Source organism: Sinocyclocheilus grahami, unplaced genomic scaffold, assembly GCF_001515645.1.
Source record: "Sinocyclocheilus grahami isolate Dianchi unplaced genomic scaffold, SAMN03320097.WGS_v1.1 scaffold348.1, whole genome shotgun sequence".
Classification (NCBI taxonomy): Eukaryota; Metazoa; Chordata; class Actinopteri; order Cypriniformes; family Cyprinidae; genus Sinocyclocheilus; species Sinocyclocheilus grahami.
In genome coordinates this window covers 302985-318710 of record NW_015505527.1, presented here as the reverse complement: position 1 = coordinate 318710, position 15726 = coordinate 302985, and the positions used below count along the sequence as shown (strand labels likewise).

General features: G+C 36.5%; 1 protein-coding gene across 1 annotated transcript; it reads left to right on the top strand.

Moving 5' to 3' along the window:
- Positions 1-6406: 6406 nt before the first annotated feature.
- Positions 6407-9954, top strand: LOC107548460 (zinc finger and SCAN domain-containing protein 5B-like). Its single transcript, XM_016229143.1, has 2 exons — positions 6407-7484; positions 8943-9954. Exons 1-2 carry the CDS (start codon positions 6779-6781, stop codon positions 9932-9934), a joined length of 1698 nt encoding a protein of 565 aa, XP_016084629.1. The 5' UTR covers positions 6407-6778; the 3' UTR covers positions 9935-9954.
- Positions 9955-15726: the final 5772 nt, after the last annotated feature.

The following is a 15726-nucleotide window of genomic DNA, read 5'->3' as shown; positions in this document are numbered from 1 at the left end:
TACTTTACTGATTTTTTTAGAGACAGTCACCTGAACCATAAATGGCATGTGACTATTCACTCTACAGCCACAGGGAAAGGATGTCATGACAACACAGATTGGCTGTTGACCACACAAGAACACACACTGTCCAAACCCAAACCCTTAGCAACTATCCTGAAAATATCTCCATTTCACACTTTTAAGAGCCATCTAAACAAGAATCAAGCTCTGGTAAACACATCTACTATAATATAGTGAAACATTGTTAATATGCTGCTTGCAGTAAAATTTCTGCAGTCATAATATATGGAAAATTTTAAATAGCTGTTAATGAAAGCTGCTTATTAAAAAGCTGCTTATTAGAAATGGATTGTGCAAACAAAGCAAACCCAAACACACACACACACACACACACACACACACACACACTTTTTTTTAAAAGGTCCTGGCATCAAACCTGGCACCAAACCTGGTATCATTAAACCAAACAAACAACATTAAATAACATTAAATAACTTCAAATAACAACAAAACAAAACATCTAGACCCTAAGCTCCTCCATATGCAAGAGCAAGTAAATGACGTGATTTAAGTAAAGATATGATTTAAGACCAAGTGTACAAATTCTATTCTCAAGGGGCAGATTAACCCAAAAACAAGGAGCAACAACAAAGAAGGCACAATCTCCTTTAGACTTGAGGCAAGATTTAGGGACAGTTAGCAACAATCTTAGGATGCCCTAAGCAGCCTTCATGTCTGATAAATCAGAAGAATGTCTGAAATGTATTAAGGAGCTAGGCTATGAAAAAAACAAAAAAGAAAACCTTGCACCCTATAACTAACCAAAGAGGTCAGCACTGGTGTAACACTAGACTGTTTTTAGTTCCACCTGGTTCTTGAAGAACCCCAGAAACACAAACAGAAGAATTGGGCTCAAAAACTTCTGTCCTTTAAATAGGAACAAAACCATTTGAGGTAGGTGAGCCATTTCCCCCCCCCCAGAAATATTTTTTGTTATACTGGTTGAACGTCTCACAAAATATCACATCCTGATAGCAATAAATAATAACGTTATTTAAATATATATCTTCTGTGGAAGGCTCAGGGACCATAAAATAAGTTAAATTATTGCATTCGGTCCGAGACGAGGAGTGAAGAAGAGGAGCGAAGTAATCTCTACTGAACAAAGCTGGTTGCACTTACGTGTACTGTTACAAACTAAACATAAAGAGTTCAAACATAAATGTGGAAAAAAAAATGTGTATACATTTTAGGAACTAAATCATTTACCTGTTGAGAGTGTGTTGACAGTTTGTGTAGTTAGATGGTTGAGCTGAACAAACTCTGTAATAAGGTGGATTTGAGAGTTATAGATTTGAAAAACAAAAAGGTGGGAATAAAGAACCCTAAGCTCTAACACGAAAGAAACATTTCAGCCTAAAAGAGTTCTTTAGGATTATATGTTTCTGAATAGAACTGTAATAAGGTTTTTTTAAACAGCAAGAATAAAGAACCCTAACACAAAAGAATCAATTGTGCAGAAAAGAGTTTACAGGATGACATGGCTCTAAATAGAACTGTTACTTTGTGTAAAAAAACTTAAAAGAGAATGTACTTAGAATGTACTTTTGGAGCAAAATATTATGCATAATTATTACAACCATAGTGTAAACTAAGCTGTACTGAACTGTAAAATATCACATCCATAGAAGGCCTTTTTTCACAAAAAAGTACTGTAACAAGTGAGGAATATTTTTTTTCATTATGTGGTACATTATTATGTGTCAAGATTAGCGGGTATTTAAAATTAATACATTGTTAATATGCTGCTTGCAGTAAAATTTCTGCAGTCATAATATATGGAAAATTTTAAATAGCTGTTAATGAAAGCTGCTTATTAAAAAGCTGCTTATTAGAAATGGATTGTGCAAACAAAGCAAACCCAAACACACACACACACACACACACTTTTTTTTAAAAGGTCCTGGCATCAAACCTGGCACCAAACCTGGTATCATTAAACCAAACAAACAACATTAAATAACATTAAATAACTTCAAATAACAACAAAACAAAACATCTAGACCCTAAGCTCCTCCATATGCAAGAGCAAGTAAATGACGTGATTTAAGTAAAGATATGATTTAAGACCAAGTGTACAAATTCTATTCTCAAGGGGCAGATTAACCCAAAAACAAGGAGCAACAACAAAGAAGGCACAATCTCCTTTAGACTTGAGGCAAGATTTAGGGACAGTTAGCAACAATCTTAGGATGCCCTAAGCAGCCTTCATGTCTGATAAATCAGAAGAATGTCTGAAATGTATTAAGGAGCTAGGCTATGAAAAAAACAAAAAAGAAAACCTTGCACCCTATAACTAACCAAAGAGGTCAGCACTGGTGTAACACTAGACTGTTTTTAGTTCCACCTGGTTCTTGAAGAACCCCAGAAACACAAACAGAAGAATTGGGCTCAAAAACTTCTGTCCTTTAAATAGGAACAAAACCATTTGAGGTAGGTGAGCCATTTCCCCCCCCCCAGAAATATTTTTTGTTATACTGGTTGAACGTCTCACAAAATATCACATCCTGATAGCAATAAATAATAACGTTATTTAAATATATATCTTCTGTGGAAGGCTCAGGGACCATAAAATAAGTTAAATTATTGCATTCGGTCCGAGACGAGGAGTGAAGAAGAGGAGCGAAGTAATCTCTACTGAACAAAGCTGGTTGCACTTACGTGTACTGTTACAAACTAAACATAAAGAGTTCAAACATAAATGTGGAAAAAAAAATGTGTATACATTTTAGGAACTAAATCATTTACCTGTTGAGAGTGTGTTGACAGTTTGTGTAGTTAGATGGTTGAGCTGAACAAACTCTGTAATAAGGTGGATTTGAGAGTTATAGATTTGAAAAACAAAAAGGTGGGAATAAAGAACCCTAAGCTCTAACACGAAAGAAACATTTCAGCCTAAAAGAGTTCTTTAGGATTATATGTTTCTGAATAGAACTGTAATAAGGTTTTTTTAAACAGCAAGAATAAAGAACCCTAACACAAAAGAATCAATTGTGCAGAAAAGAGTTTACAGGATGACATGGCTCTAAATAGAACTGTTACTTTGTGTAAAAAAACTTAAAAGAGAATGTACTTAGAATGTACTTTTGGAGCAAAATATTATGCATAATTATTACAACCATAGTGTAAACTAAGCTGTACTGAACTGTAAAATGTCACATCCATAGAAGGCCTTTTTTCACAAAAAAGTACTGTAACAAGTGAGGAATATTTTTTTTCATTATGTGGTACATTATTATGTGTCAGGATTAGCGGGTATTTAAAATTAATGATTTTATTTTTAGAACTTTCAAAAAAAGATCCATGACACAATGGAGTTGCTGCTTCTGTACAAAATCAGTTCCTTAAAATGAGGTGGTGGCTTGGTACATCCAGACTCTTGTTAGGGATTCCTGGGATATTTCAAATTTGTCATTTACCACAAAATCACCAGCAATTATATCAAGTAGCAGCACCAAGCCACCAACTCCCTTAAGTGTATTAGAGTGCAAATCTACCATCAACTCAAAAGGGGCAGCAAAACCATATCAGTAAAGGTACAAACAAACACTGGTAAACTGTCTCTGGATAGAACACTTCTATCCAGAAGAACAAACTGACCCAGTCAGCCCTTTAATGGTGCTTCACATTATCTGCCGTCTCTGTAATACCCTGTATTTTAGAAAGCTGGAAAATAACTATAATTTATGACAGAATTACTACAGCAGGCAGGAATAAATAAGTATTCAGTTCGCTGTTACTGGTAAGTTCCATTCTTTATTGTGGTGCGTGTGGCTTAAGGAAACCACATAGATCTCTGGATTTTGCATAAAACATTTTGTGTAGTGTTTAGGCTACATGTCAGATACAAAAAAACAGAACACACACACAGGGGGGAAAATGAAAGGGACACTGAAATAGAGGAACTATCTTACAATGTTTTCGTTCATTAAAACGTGCATTAAAAAGTATTTTTAAGCGAGGTTACAGCAGGTTACAAAACCGAACAATTTCTTTTTAGAATTGATTTCCTTGCTGGAGTAACACTTCTTAATAAACGTTTGTTCTTTATTAACTTTGTTTGTTGTTATGTTTTCTTTCTTTCTTTTTTTTTTTAAAAGTTTGTTCTCTGTACAGTTCTCTGTGCAATAAAAATGCACAATATATTCTGCATTCCTGAACGTTTCATTATCACACCTTCCCCCACAAGCTGATTGGGATATGAGCTTTATCCTTTCAATTCGCATTTTTCATTTATTTTAAAATAAATAAATATGAAGAAATCTGTACAGAGTCGGAGCAAATAAGCTCGAAACAGACATGTATACAGCTGTTCTGGTACAGCAGAGACTGATTCAAACACTGTTAAAAATTCTTGTGACTTCTGTGTCTTTTTTCTGTAGTATCAGTCACAAATTTGAATACATCATTCTAAGCTAAGTGCTGCTGAGCCAGGAAGTGGGCCACACAATCCCAAAGAAAAGGAGTGCTGACACATGTCGCCCCTGAGGCATTACCAGATCCCTCTTGAAGTTCAAATCTGCCCCTGTAAAAGGCGAATCTGAACAAGAAGTATTCATAGGGAGCTTCATAAAATGGGTTTCCATGGGTGTGTGCTGCAGTCACACCAGATAACGGAGGCAATGCCAAGTATGTGCTGGATGGTGTAAAGCTAAACACCACTGAACTCTGGAATAAGGAATCACGGTTTACCATTATCCTCTCTCAAGGATGAGTTTGGGGATGACAGTATAAAGCTACTTGACCAAATTTATGTAACAACTATAAAGTTGGTCAAGGAGGAAAAAAGGTCTGTGGCTGTTTTCTCTGCTTTAATTCCACTGAAGAGACACACTTTGAGGAAACACTTCAGAGAAGGTCCTTGTCTATTTTAGCATGGCAAAAACAACACTAGACACACACTTTGGACATATTCCTAATTTTTGTAAAAATATTCATTTGTTATTATTTATTGCATTATATTTTAGTTGGGTTGTATATATCATTTTGTAATTCACCAAACCATATTCAGAGCTTCTAATTATTGGTTGGTGTCCACTGGTGAGATCTAAAATGAAACTTAAAGCTTTTTGGCTTTTTGTGTTTAAATTGGCACATTTACTGAGGCATATGTTTTGGTCAACCCAAATGTGATTATTATTTCTGATTCCTGATATACTAAGATCTGCCACCAGGTGCCACAACAAGCACAAGAACACAACAAATCTCAATAGCAACACACTGTTGCATCACAGGAAGTGTAAAAGTTACATCAAGGGACGGGGGAAATCTTTATGTAGATATGCAAAACTGTGGAATACAGTTATACAATGCAATATATTTCTTTTTACTTTTTCAAATAATTATTCAAGAAACTAAAGGGTTAATGTATCACACAGTCATGTTTAATACTTCCACAGACATGCTTTTGAATGACAAGTTAGAGATGTATGAGAATTTTACACAAAAACTACAATATTTCCACCTGAAGCAAAACAGCCTATACTCATAATTCCCTCTTTTGTATAGTCAAAACCATTCTGGCTGCAGAGTGTCTCATATAAAGCTGGAACTAAAGAGTAATAGGCCTAACTATGTTAACTAGGCCTACTACTTATACCTCAAACATAACCCACTAAAGCCCAGATTTCTCCACATTTTAATTGTAATTATTTGCACAATCTTTTATATGAACCAGTCGCTTCGCAGCATAAATTATTATATCTAAAAAAGATGGTGGTGCAGAGCAGTGGTTTTCAACCTTTTGACTCCAAGGTGCTCCTTATGTCCAAGACAATACTCGAAAACTCTTCTATCTAAGCTGATATTCTCCAGTACTTCTGTTGTAATAAAAATAAAGCCCATAATATGTTGTTTTAATGTTGTACATCTTTTGATTATGTTAATATAACTCCATTTATTTTAAGATTTATTAGGGCCCCCTAGAAGTTTGCTGAGGCCACCTAAAGGGGGATGGAGAACCACTGGTCAAGGTCTTTTGTCTATCTAGTATTTTTGTCTGTAAGACATAAAAAACCTTTGAACTTAAAGGTCTTATAGCTCATTTAAATTTCACGTTAAACCAACAACAAAGTTAATCTTGGCAAGCTTGACTTTCATATTTCATTTTAATGGTTTATTACAGTTGATATTTAATCAATTGTTAAATACATTATTTTGCATCAGCTAATGTTTGATGTGTAAACTAGAATTTTGTGTACGACATGACCAATAACTAAACACTAATAATGAACGTTAATCCGCTTTTCGGGCTGAAAATCGTCATTTATATGCGCGTTTGTTTACGCGAGAGTATGTCATTAAGCAGCGACCACATCTTTGACCAATCAAAAGTCAGGATTGAGCCCAGCGTTTGTACTGTGGGATGAAGGCTCTAGCGCGTAGCGAAAAAGCGAATTACTACATTAATGCAGGTTAACAATAGTATCGTCGTGAGCATTCAGGGTGGTTATTTATCGAGCTTTCACCAAAACCAAGTCAGCGAAAAGCTCCATTTGCAAGAGGAAAGTGTGGGCTAGTTTGCTAATGGCAATGCTATAGTAACGTTAGCTCATCTGGCTCGACTCTAGTTTTTCATTTCTCGGTGATTAGGAAATACTGTCGCAGCGAGACTCCAGAGGATGACCGTTTCCTTTTATATAGCATTAATATATCACAGCAATAACTAATAATATAGGTTTCCTCTTCGTTTGTATGCACAGCAGAAGAATTCACTATGAACTCGAAGCGCAACAACGGTGAAAACGGGGCGGGCAGAATCAACCCAGTGTCAGTACCAACGGCAACAAACAGCTCATCAGCGAGTGCTTCTCACCGTAAACTAACTATAATCAACTCATCCCATAAGGGAGAGAAGGATGAGTGCATGCAAAACACAGTCTGGGACAAAAACCTGTCCATCTCCACACTCAGAACGCGCCTCGGACCGACCATCCGGTCCACTCTGTCCGCGGCGGTGGACACCCTTCTGGGCGAGATCGTGGCGGTGCTGTCCGAAACCCAGCGGGAGCTGCTGACCAAGGAGCAAGAGAACGAGAAGCTGAAGGTTCGACTCGAAGTCTCTGAGAGAGAGCTCAAGACGTTACAGGAGTGTCTGTGTAGCGCACAGAAATTAATCGACCAGCTTCAGGGCCCCTTTGGGAACCCGCCCATGCCGGGTCCTCACGTCTACGCCACGGCTGGACCCGTAAACTCGAGCCGCTTGACGCATCGGAGCGCGCCCGAGCCGGATCCGCGCTGCTTTACTGGAGCGGAACCCGAGTTGAGTGGCGCTCTGGGTGATGCCATACACGGCTTTGACTCCAGGGAGGAATTCAAGAGCTGCCACCTCTCCATTCAGGCGGATGGGACGGTGACGAACAGTTTTTATGACCATATAAACGTCCATTCCTCTAACATCTGTTCAGATATGAACCGACCTGGTAAGACAACACGGTGTATTGCATGCAATATGAATTGTTGATGTGCTAACACAGAAGCATTCAGGTATTAGACAGTGTGGCAACAACACTGAGTGGTTTAGAATAGAGATGAGATGCATATATCGGTCCCATATCGGTTATATGCCGATCTAGTAGGTTTTTACATTTAATTATCTATGTGCATTCACATCTTTCTCTCTCTTTACATTTTATATAACTAATATTAATCATCTATAATTCTATAAACTATAAATTTAATATTAACAATAAATCTCAAAATGAAATTTTTTCAATTCTGTATTTCACTGCCTAAATTGTAGCATTTCAAATGATTTGATTTTATATTGTAATATAAAATATTATAAATCGGTTATGACCATATAAACGTCCATTCCTCTAACATCTGTTCAGATATGAACCGACCTGGTAAGACAACACGGTGTATTGCATGCAATATGAATTGTTGATGTGCTAACACAGAAGCATTCAGGTATTAGACAGTGTGGCAACAACACTGAGTGGTTTAGAATAGAGATGAGATGCATATATCGGTCCCATATCGGTTATATGCCGATCTAGTAGGTTTTTACATTTAATTATCTATGTGCATTCACATCTTTCTCTCTCTTTACATTTTATATAACTAATATTAATAATCTATAATTCTATAAACTATAAATTTAATATTAACAATAAATCTCAAAATGAAATTTTTTCAATTCTGTATTTCACTGCCTAAATTGTAGCATTTCAAATGATTTGATTTTATATTGTAATATAAAATATTATAAATCGTTTTTTTTTATAATACTATAGTACTTTTAATATCATCTATTTATTGATTATCAATCATAACCTGAAAAAGTTTAATATTGGTGTATTTTTGTTTCTCTAGTTTAGAGTGACAGTTATTCATGTGTTACAACTTATTCTGATTATTTTATGCTTGTGTGTCTGATAACCATATAGATATTTCTCTGTTATTTGACATAATAGCCTATCTATGAATATTTTGAATATTTTAGCATGAATATTTTAAAATAACAACAGTTAAAAGTAATAAGATTGTCAGCTCTTCACTGGTATTCATAAATGTTTTGTGACAATCTGAAGAACTGATAATCCATTTTATTGCTGTTGTTACTGTTAAGATATTGAAAAAATCTGCTATTCTGAAGTGAACATTTTGGAGAAGACAACTTTTGTTGGACTGTTTAACAGTTTGATAACTGGTAGTTTTCAGCTGTAAATGCCTATAATAAAGATGAACTGTCAGGCGTTTAACATTACAATCAGTTTGTCTGTGAAAATTACAGATATCACATTATATACAAGGTATCTAATATTCTTATGAAGTACAGTGAGAAAACAGTTTTGCAAATTGTGAAGTTGTCATGCCAAAGTTGACAATTGTCATAGACCTTTTCTACCTGTGTATAAATATGTGATGTGTCACAGGTGAGATGGTGGATGACAGCAGAAGACTCACACACGCCAGACCCCAAAACCCTCCCTCACACACTAGCTTCTCTGTTAAAGAGGAGCAGGTTCCTGCCTCTGGACAGGTGTGTGTGCATGGAAGAGAGGCGCCCACAGAGGCTGAGCATTCGGCACAGAGTGTGTGTGATCTGGCATATGTCCACGTGGTCGAGGAAGAAGGAGACCCCCGTTCACACCATCACCAATCCAAGCCTACACCACCGCCCCCCTCCAGGCCTCACGATGGACCCTCCTCCAGTAGTTCACCATCACAAGGAACCTCCGGACTTAGGTCTGCCCAGAGGGATGCTCCTGGTTTGGGTATGACCACAAGCAGGAGCCCAGGGGTGGGCGGCTCATCGCCAGAAGAGCCCATTAGGCGCTCCATCTCTGAGCTGATGGGAGAGGCACCTGGGGAACGTCCTCACTTGTGTCTGGAGTGCGGCAAGACTTTCCGTCTGATCTCTAGCTTGAAAAAGCACCTGAGGATCCACACTGGAGAGAAACCATATCCGTGCACGGTCTGTGGCCGCCGTTTCCGCGAGTCCGGGGCTCTTAAGACTCACCTCCGCATCCACACAGGTGAGAAACCGTATTCCTGCTCCGATTGCGGAACGCAGTTTCGTCATCTCGATGGCCTGCGGAAGCACCGCCGCACACACACCGGTGAAAAACCATATGTATGCAGCATCTGCGGGAAAAGGCTCAGCCGCCTGCAGCATCTGAAACATCACCAGCGCATACACACAGGAGAGCGGCCATGTTGCTGCCCACTTTGCCACAGAGGCTTTAAAGATCCAGCTAGTCTGAGGAAACACCTCCGTGCCCATCAGGGTGAGCCTGGAGCGGATGAAGCAATGGGAATGGCTGGTTTGGGAGAGGGAGGATCCATAGATGATGAGGATATGAGGTTCGGGATGTGGGGGGAAGAGGAAGGGAATGAAGGCGAGCCTGTGGTGGACCGTGTTTAGTTACAGAGTTACAGATAAAGTATTGTGGAAAAAAAAATCTGACTTAAAGGGATAGTTCACCTAAAAATTAAAATTCTGTTATCATTTACTCACCCTCAAACTCAAACACCCACTGGCTTCCATAGTATGCGAAAAAAACTGTTTGGTTAACAATATTCTTTTGTGTTCAGCAGAAGGAGGAAACTCATACAGCTATGGAACAACTTGAGGGTGAATAATGATTACAAGAATTTTCATTTTTTGGTGAACTATCCCAACATTTTTTTAAGGGACAGTTGTTGTTTTTTTTATTGAAAACCGAAATGTGGCGATGACTATACAACAGAGGTTACATCTTGTCCTGGACTTAAAAAAAAAAACAATGTCTGTGGCAACACTTTCTTGTAGAGACTGACTATAAGACCTATAACAACAAGCTTGTTATTTAACAATATGGTTATGTAAATTGATCATGATGACTCAAATATCCACTTCAAGTACATATATCTCATGACTTCTCAGATGTCACATCATATGGACAGGGACATGTAGACTTGCAACCTTTTTTTCCTGTGTGTACTGTATTTTAGTGTAGGGGCTGTTGACGCTCCAGTGGGACTAACGGTATCATATCTGTTACTCACACGTTATGAGTGTTGTTATTGGTGTGATAATCATTTTAATGTGCCCACTATTAGAGAAAGCTACGATGAACACATTAAAGCCTTAACTGGTTTTATTGCACAGGCTCACACACAGATGTGCATCAATAGCTGTAGAGTATTGTTTTAAATTGGGTTCTTCACCTTTTTATCAGTGGGTGTTTGCAAGCTGCAGAATATTCATTCAGTGAAGAGTATCTCACAGGGTGCTGATCCAAAAAATCAGAATTGTGACTACCAGGGTTAATTCAGCTGACTTATCTGTAAAAATGTATTTACATATCCAACTTAGCTATGTATTAATATGCAGATTGTTCTGAAAAGTGAAAGCTTCTCCATTAGGTTAAGGTATAATGAGCCAGCACAGAAATCAAGTAAACTTTAAAAGTGCTGCCCTCTACTGGATATATGAGGAAAAGGCTTTTACTGCCAAGTTGCTTTTATGGTTGGTTCTCCTCCAAAGATGGAGACACAGTTTCTGTTGTGGCCATGGTGTCAAACTGGTTTTGTGAGTACATCTTTTTTCTTTTCTCTTTTTTTTTTTTATATATATCTCATGAAATGTCATTTTGTACATTTGACTTGTATATTCTGTACATTGATTTGAAATAGGTTAGTCTTAAAAAAAATTCAAGCTAGAAACTGGAGCTTAAATAGATCCATGACAAGTGTTTTAATAACTCGAAACTATTTAAACTGTTCACTTTGTTACAATATTCTGTATGTTTCTGTGCCCACATGCGATGTTAGAGATGCTGTTGCAGATGTTTGAAGGTTGTGGTCCATCTGTAGTTGATTCAACAAGTTCAACAAAATTATTGTAGTTAACACTCCAACAAATCTTCAGTGTTAAAAGACCTCATCTTTAGTAAATATACAGAACAGAATTTTTGATACCATGTAAAGATACTTTTTATTTTTATTTTTATTTTTTGCTAGCATTAAACCAGTATTTTGGTCTGATCTGCAAGCTTATAAGTGTAGTGCTGTAATACAAGTTAAGGGACAGCAACACTTAAGCCAAATGGAGGAGAAGATTCTAAATAGTTGTTTGTAATGTTTAGTTTCAATATATGGTATGATCAATGTAATCTTTCATTCTCCAGAATTAGACTTCATTGTAAGATATCAATACAGGTCGATTTTCATAAGAAAACTGCTATAATGCTATAACATCTCTACTTGCATATCCTTTACTATGTATTTTCTGTCATTATACTCTTTAATTAAGAAGGGCACAGTCATCATCTTCTTAATATCTATAACAATCAAGTTCAGTCGTATTCAGAATGATGTACCAACAGTATTATAATCATTTAAAATTAAAACTTTTCAAATAATCAATTACCAACATTCTTTTGTGTTCAGCAGAAGAAAGAAACTCGAACAACTTGAGGGTGAGTAATGATGACAATAATTAAATTTTTTTTGGCGAACTATCCCACCCCATAGGTTTTTAACATTCTAAAAGCTCTTTATTATTCAATTACATTTACATTTACATTACATTTAGTAATTTAGCAGACGCTTTTATCCAAAGCGACTTACAAATGAGGACAATAGAAGCAATCAAAACTAACAAAAGAGCAACAATATATAAGTGCAAATGACAAGTCTCAGTTAGCTTGACGCAGTACACGTAGCAAGGTGTATTTTTATATACAGTTAAATTAAGTATTGCAAGTATTACATACAACAATAGAAAAACAATGCATTGACATAAAAAAGGAAATTTACTTTTGGTACTTAAGTACTTTTAAAAGCAAGTACTTCTGTACTTTTACTTAAGTAAAAATCTGTCTTTACAACTTTTACTTGTAATGGAGTAATATCTGACCAGCAGTATCTGTACTTTCACTCAAGTAATGGAGTTGAGTACTTTGTCCGCCTCTGCCAACAACCATGCCATGTTCAAACTTCAAAGTCACTTAAATCACCTTTCTTCCTCATTCTGATGCTCGGTTTGAACTTGGGCAGATTGTCTTGACCATGTCTAAATCCCTAAATGCATTAAGTTGCTGCCATGTGATTGGCTAGATAGATTTTTGTATTAATGTCCGGTTGAACGGGTGTAGGCCTACCTAATAAAATGGTGAGTGTATAATGTATGCATGTGAACAGAGCTCATGAACTTGGTCAAATAAACAGGACAGTGTTATAGTGTGACGGAGTTCATGACTGGGATGATATTACTGTAGACATATTTTCCTCTGACTGTATTCGTATATATATAGTCTTTGTTTACAGTTTTATGAATAGTCTTTCTTTTCTGTGTTGACTCTGGTTATGCTAGGGTGAGAGTCTGATTCACAGGGTACAACAACAAAGTAACTACTTGTATTTGAATTTGAACAAATCTATGTTGGAATGGAAAAATGGAAATATCTATAATTTTCAAGAGAATAACATCTGTTATCATTAGTGCATTTGTAAGGCATATTTTTTTCCCTTAAGGATCAATAATGGAAGTTAACCTTTAACAATGTTTAGATTCTTTGTAGTCAGTATGCATGTGAACAGAGCTCATGAACTTGGTCAAATAAACAGGACAGTGTTATAGTGTGACGGAGTTCATGACTGGGATGATATTACTGTAGACATATTTTCCTCTGACTGTATTCGTATATATATAGTCTTTGTTTACAGTTTTATGAATAGTCTTTCTTTTCTGTGTTGACTCTGGTTATGCTAGGGTGAGAGTCTGATTCACAGGGTACAACAACAAAGTAACTACTTGTATTTGAATTTGAACAAATCTATGTTGGAATGGAAAAATGGAAATATCTATAATTTTCAAGAGAATAACATCTGTTATCATTAGTGCATTTGTAAGGCATATTTTTTTTCCCTTAAGGATCAATAATGGAAGTTAACCTTTAACAATGTTTAGATTCTTTGTAGTCAAGTCATTTGGATTTTGCTCTACCATTCAGTAAAAGCAGTAATATTGTGAGATATTATAACAATGTAAAATAACTATTTCTATATTTAATATATGTTCTGTTTTAAAATAATTTAAAATGTAATTTATTCCCGTGATGTCAAAGATTAATTTTTGGCAGCCATTACTCCAGTCTTCAGTATCACATGATCCTTTAGAAATCATTCTAACATACTGATTTGGTGCTTTAAAAAAAAAACATTTATTTTTATTATCAGTCAACAGATGTGCTGGTTAATATCTTTGTAGAAAAGGTTGTTTTTTTTTGATAAATGGAAAGTTCAAAAGAACTGAAATATATTTCTTTGTAACATTATAAATGTATGTCATATTGTCATTTTAGATGAATTGTCATGGATTTTTTCTCTTCACTTTCCTTTTTCCTTTGTTCTATTTTTGCCGCCAGCTATCCGTTACCATGAACACTCATTAATCACCTGTTCTCCCTTTAGTTTGTTATCACTGTGTATATTATGTGTACCACTGTGTTTGTTATGCACATATGCTGCCTTCACTTGCTGTCAGAATTGTCATAAATATGAGTTTCCTAATCAGAAATTAGACGTGAACACCTCTGAAGTCATATTTATTACTACTGGGAAACTCGGAGATCATTTTGATACCAGAGTTTCTGAGTGGGGCAGGCCATAAACATTAAACATGGTGGAGGGGACAACCACTGCTGCTGTCAATGCTATTCTTTATTAGTTTTTTCCACAACAACTACATCACTTTGTCTTGTGATCGCTAAAGTATTGTATTTATAAGCTATATATGAACAATCATTTATGTTTTATAAACAGTGAAATAAGCATGTATTTGACCAAAATTCCAGAATCGTCATTAAGCTGAATATCTAGCGCTGTGAATGTTTATGTGATTGTCAGCCAATGGGATGCTACATTTTATTCTTTCCGACAACAAAGCATTTGAATGCTACAAGCTCGTAATCATGACTTTATAAGTGGAAAATAGGAAATTTCCGATTTCACGTTAAGGCAGCATAAGTTCCTCTTTGCTGACCTTTCATTTGTCCGGCAATGTTTGTGTCACACTCTGTCTCGAATGTTTGGATTAGCTATATCTTTGTTGTTGGAATTTAACTTAAAGGGTTAGTTCACCCAAAAATGAAAATTAGCCCATAAATTACTCACTCTCAAGTAATCCTAGGTTTATATGACTTTCTTCTTTCAGACAAATCCAGTCCGAGTTATATTAAAAATTGTCTTTGATCTTTCAAGCTGTTTAATGGCACTCAGCGGGTGTTGCATGCATCAGTCCAAAAGAAGTGAAATAAAAAGCGCCCATCCATACAAAAAAGTGTCTCACACGGCTCCGAGGGGTGAACAAAGGCCTGTAGCGAATCGAAGCATTTTTGTAAGAAAAATAACCATATTTAAAATGTAATAATCACTTTAATCTAGCTTGCACCAACAGTTGTACACGGAAGAAGTTCCGGGCTGATGACGTATGAGTTCAGCGCTGTGCATGCGCCGGTGAGTCTCGTGAAAACCAACGTTTGTTAACGGGAGCAAAGGAAGCAAAGTTTCCTTACTTTAGCAAAGTAAAACCAGTCTCCTCTTGTCCTATATCGAAATCCTCCGACATTCTTCTTTACAAATCCTTGTTTTGTACTTCTAATTAGTGACCGTTGTTTTGATTTGATCTCTCGCCTGCGCTTCTGCGTTCGTCACTTCTGAGCGGCACATGCGCAAAGCTGACCTCATACGTCATCCGCCCGGAACTGCTTCCGTGTACAACAGTGAGCGCAAGCTAGATTAAAGTGATTATTACACTTTGAATATGGATATTTTTCTTACAAAAACGCATTGATTCGCTACAGGAGGCCTTTGTTCACTTTGTTTCACACTTTTTTGGGTGAACTAACCCTTTAAGGTATAAATTAACATGACAATGAGTTTAGTGTGTCCTTTCTGATGAAAAGTGTTTTATTTTGAGGGGGGGAATAAATCTTGCTGCCTCTAAAATTTTGTAATTCTACAGCATGTGTAACATACACCAGCCAGTGCAATTTGTCACCTAAGTATAAAAATGTCTAGAATTGTAACTTCCACGGTATCTGCTTTAAGTATCTGTTGTCAGTCTTGTTTTTCTACCATTTCCTATCAATCTCTTCAACCCCCAAAAGATTTCCATTGTAAAAATGCCACTGTGTTTTGCCCCAGACGATGAGACATCGGTCAGTCAAA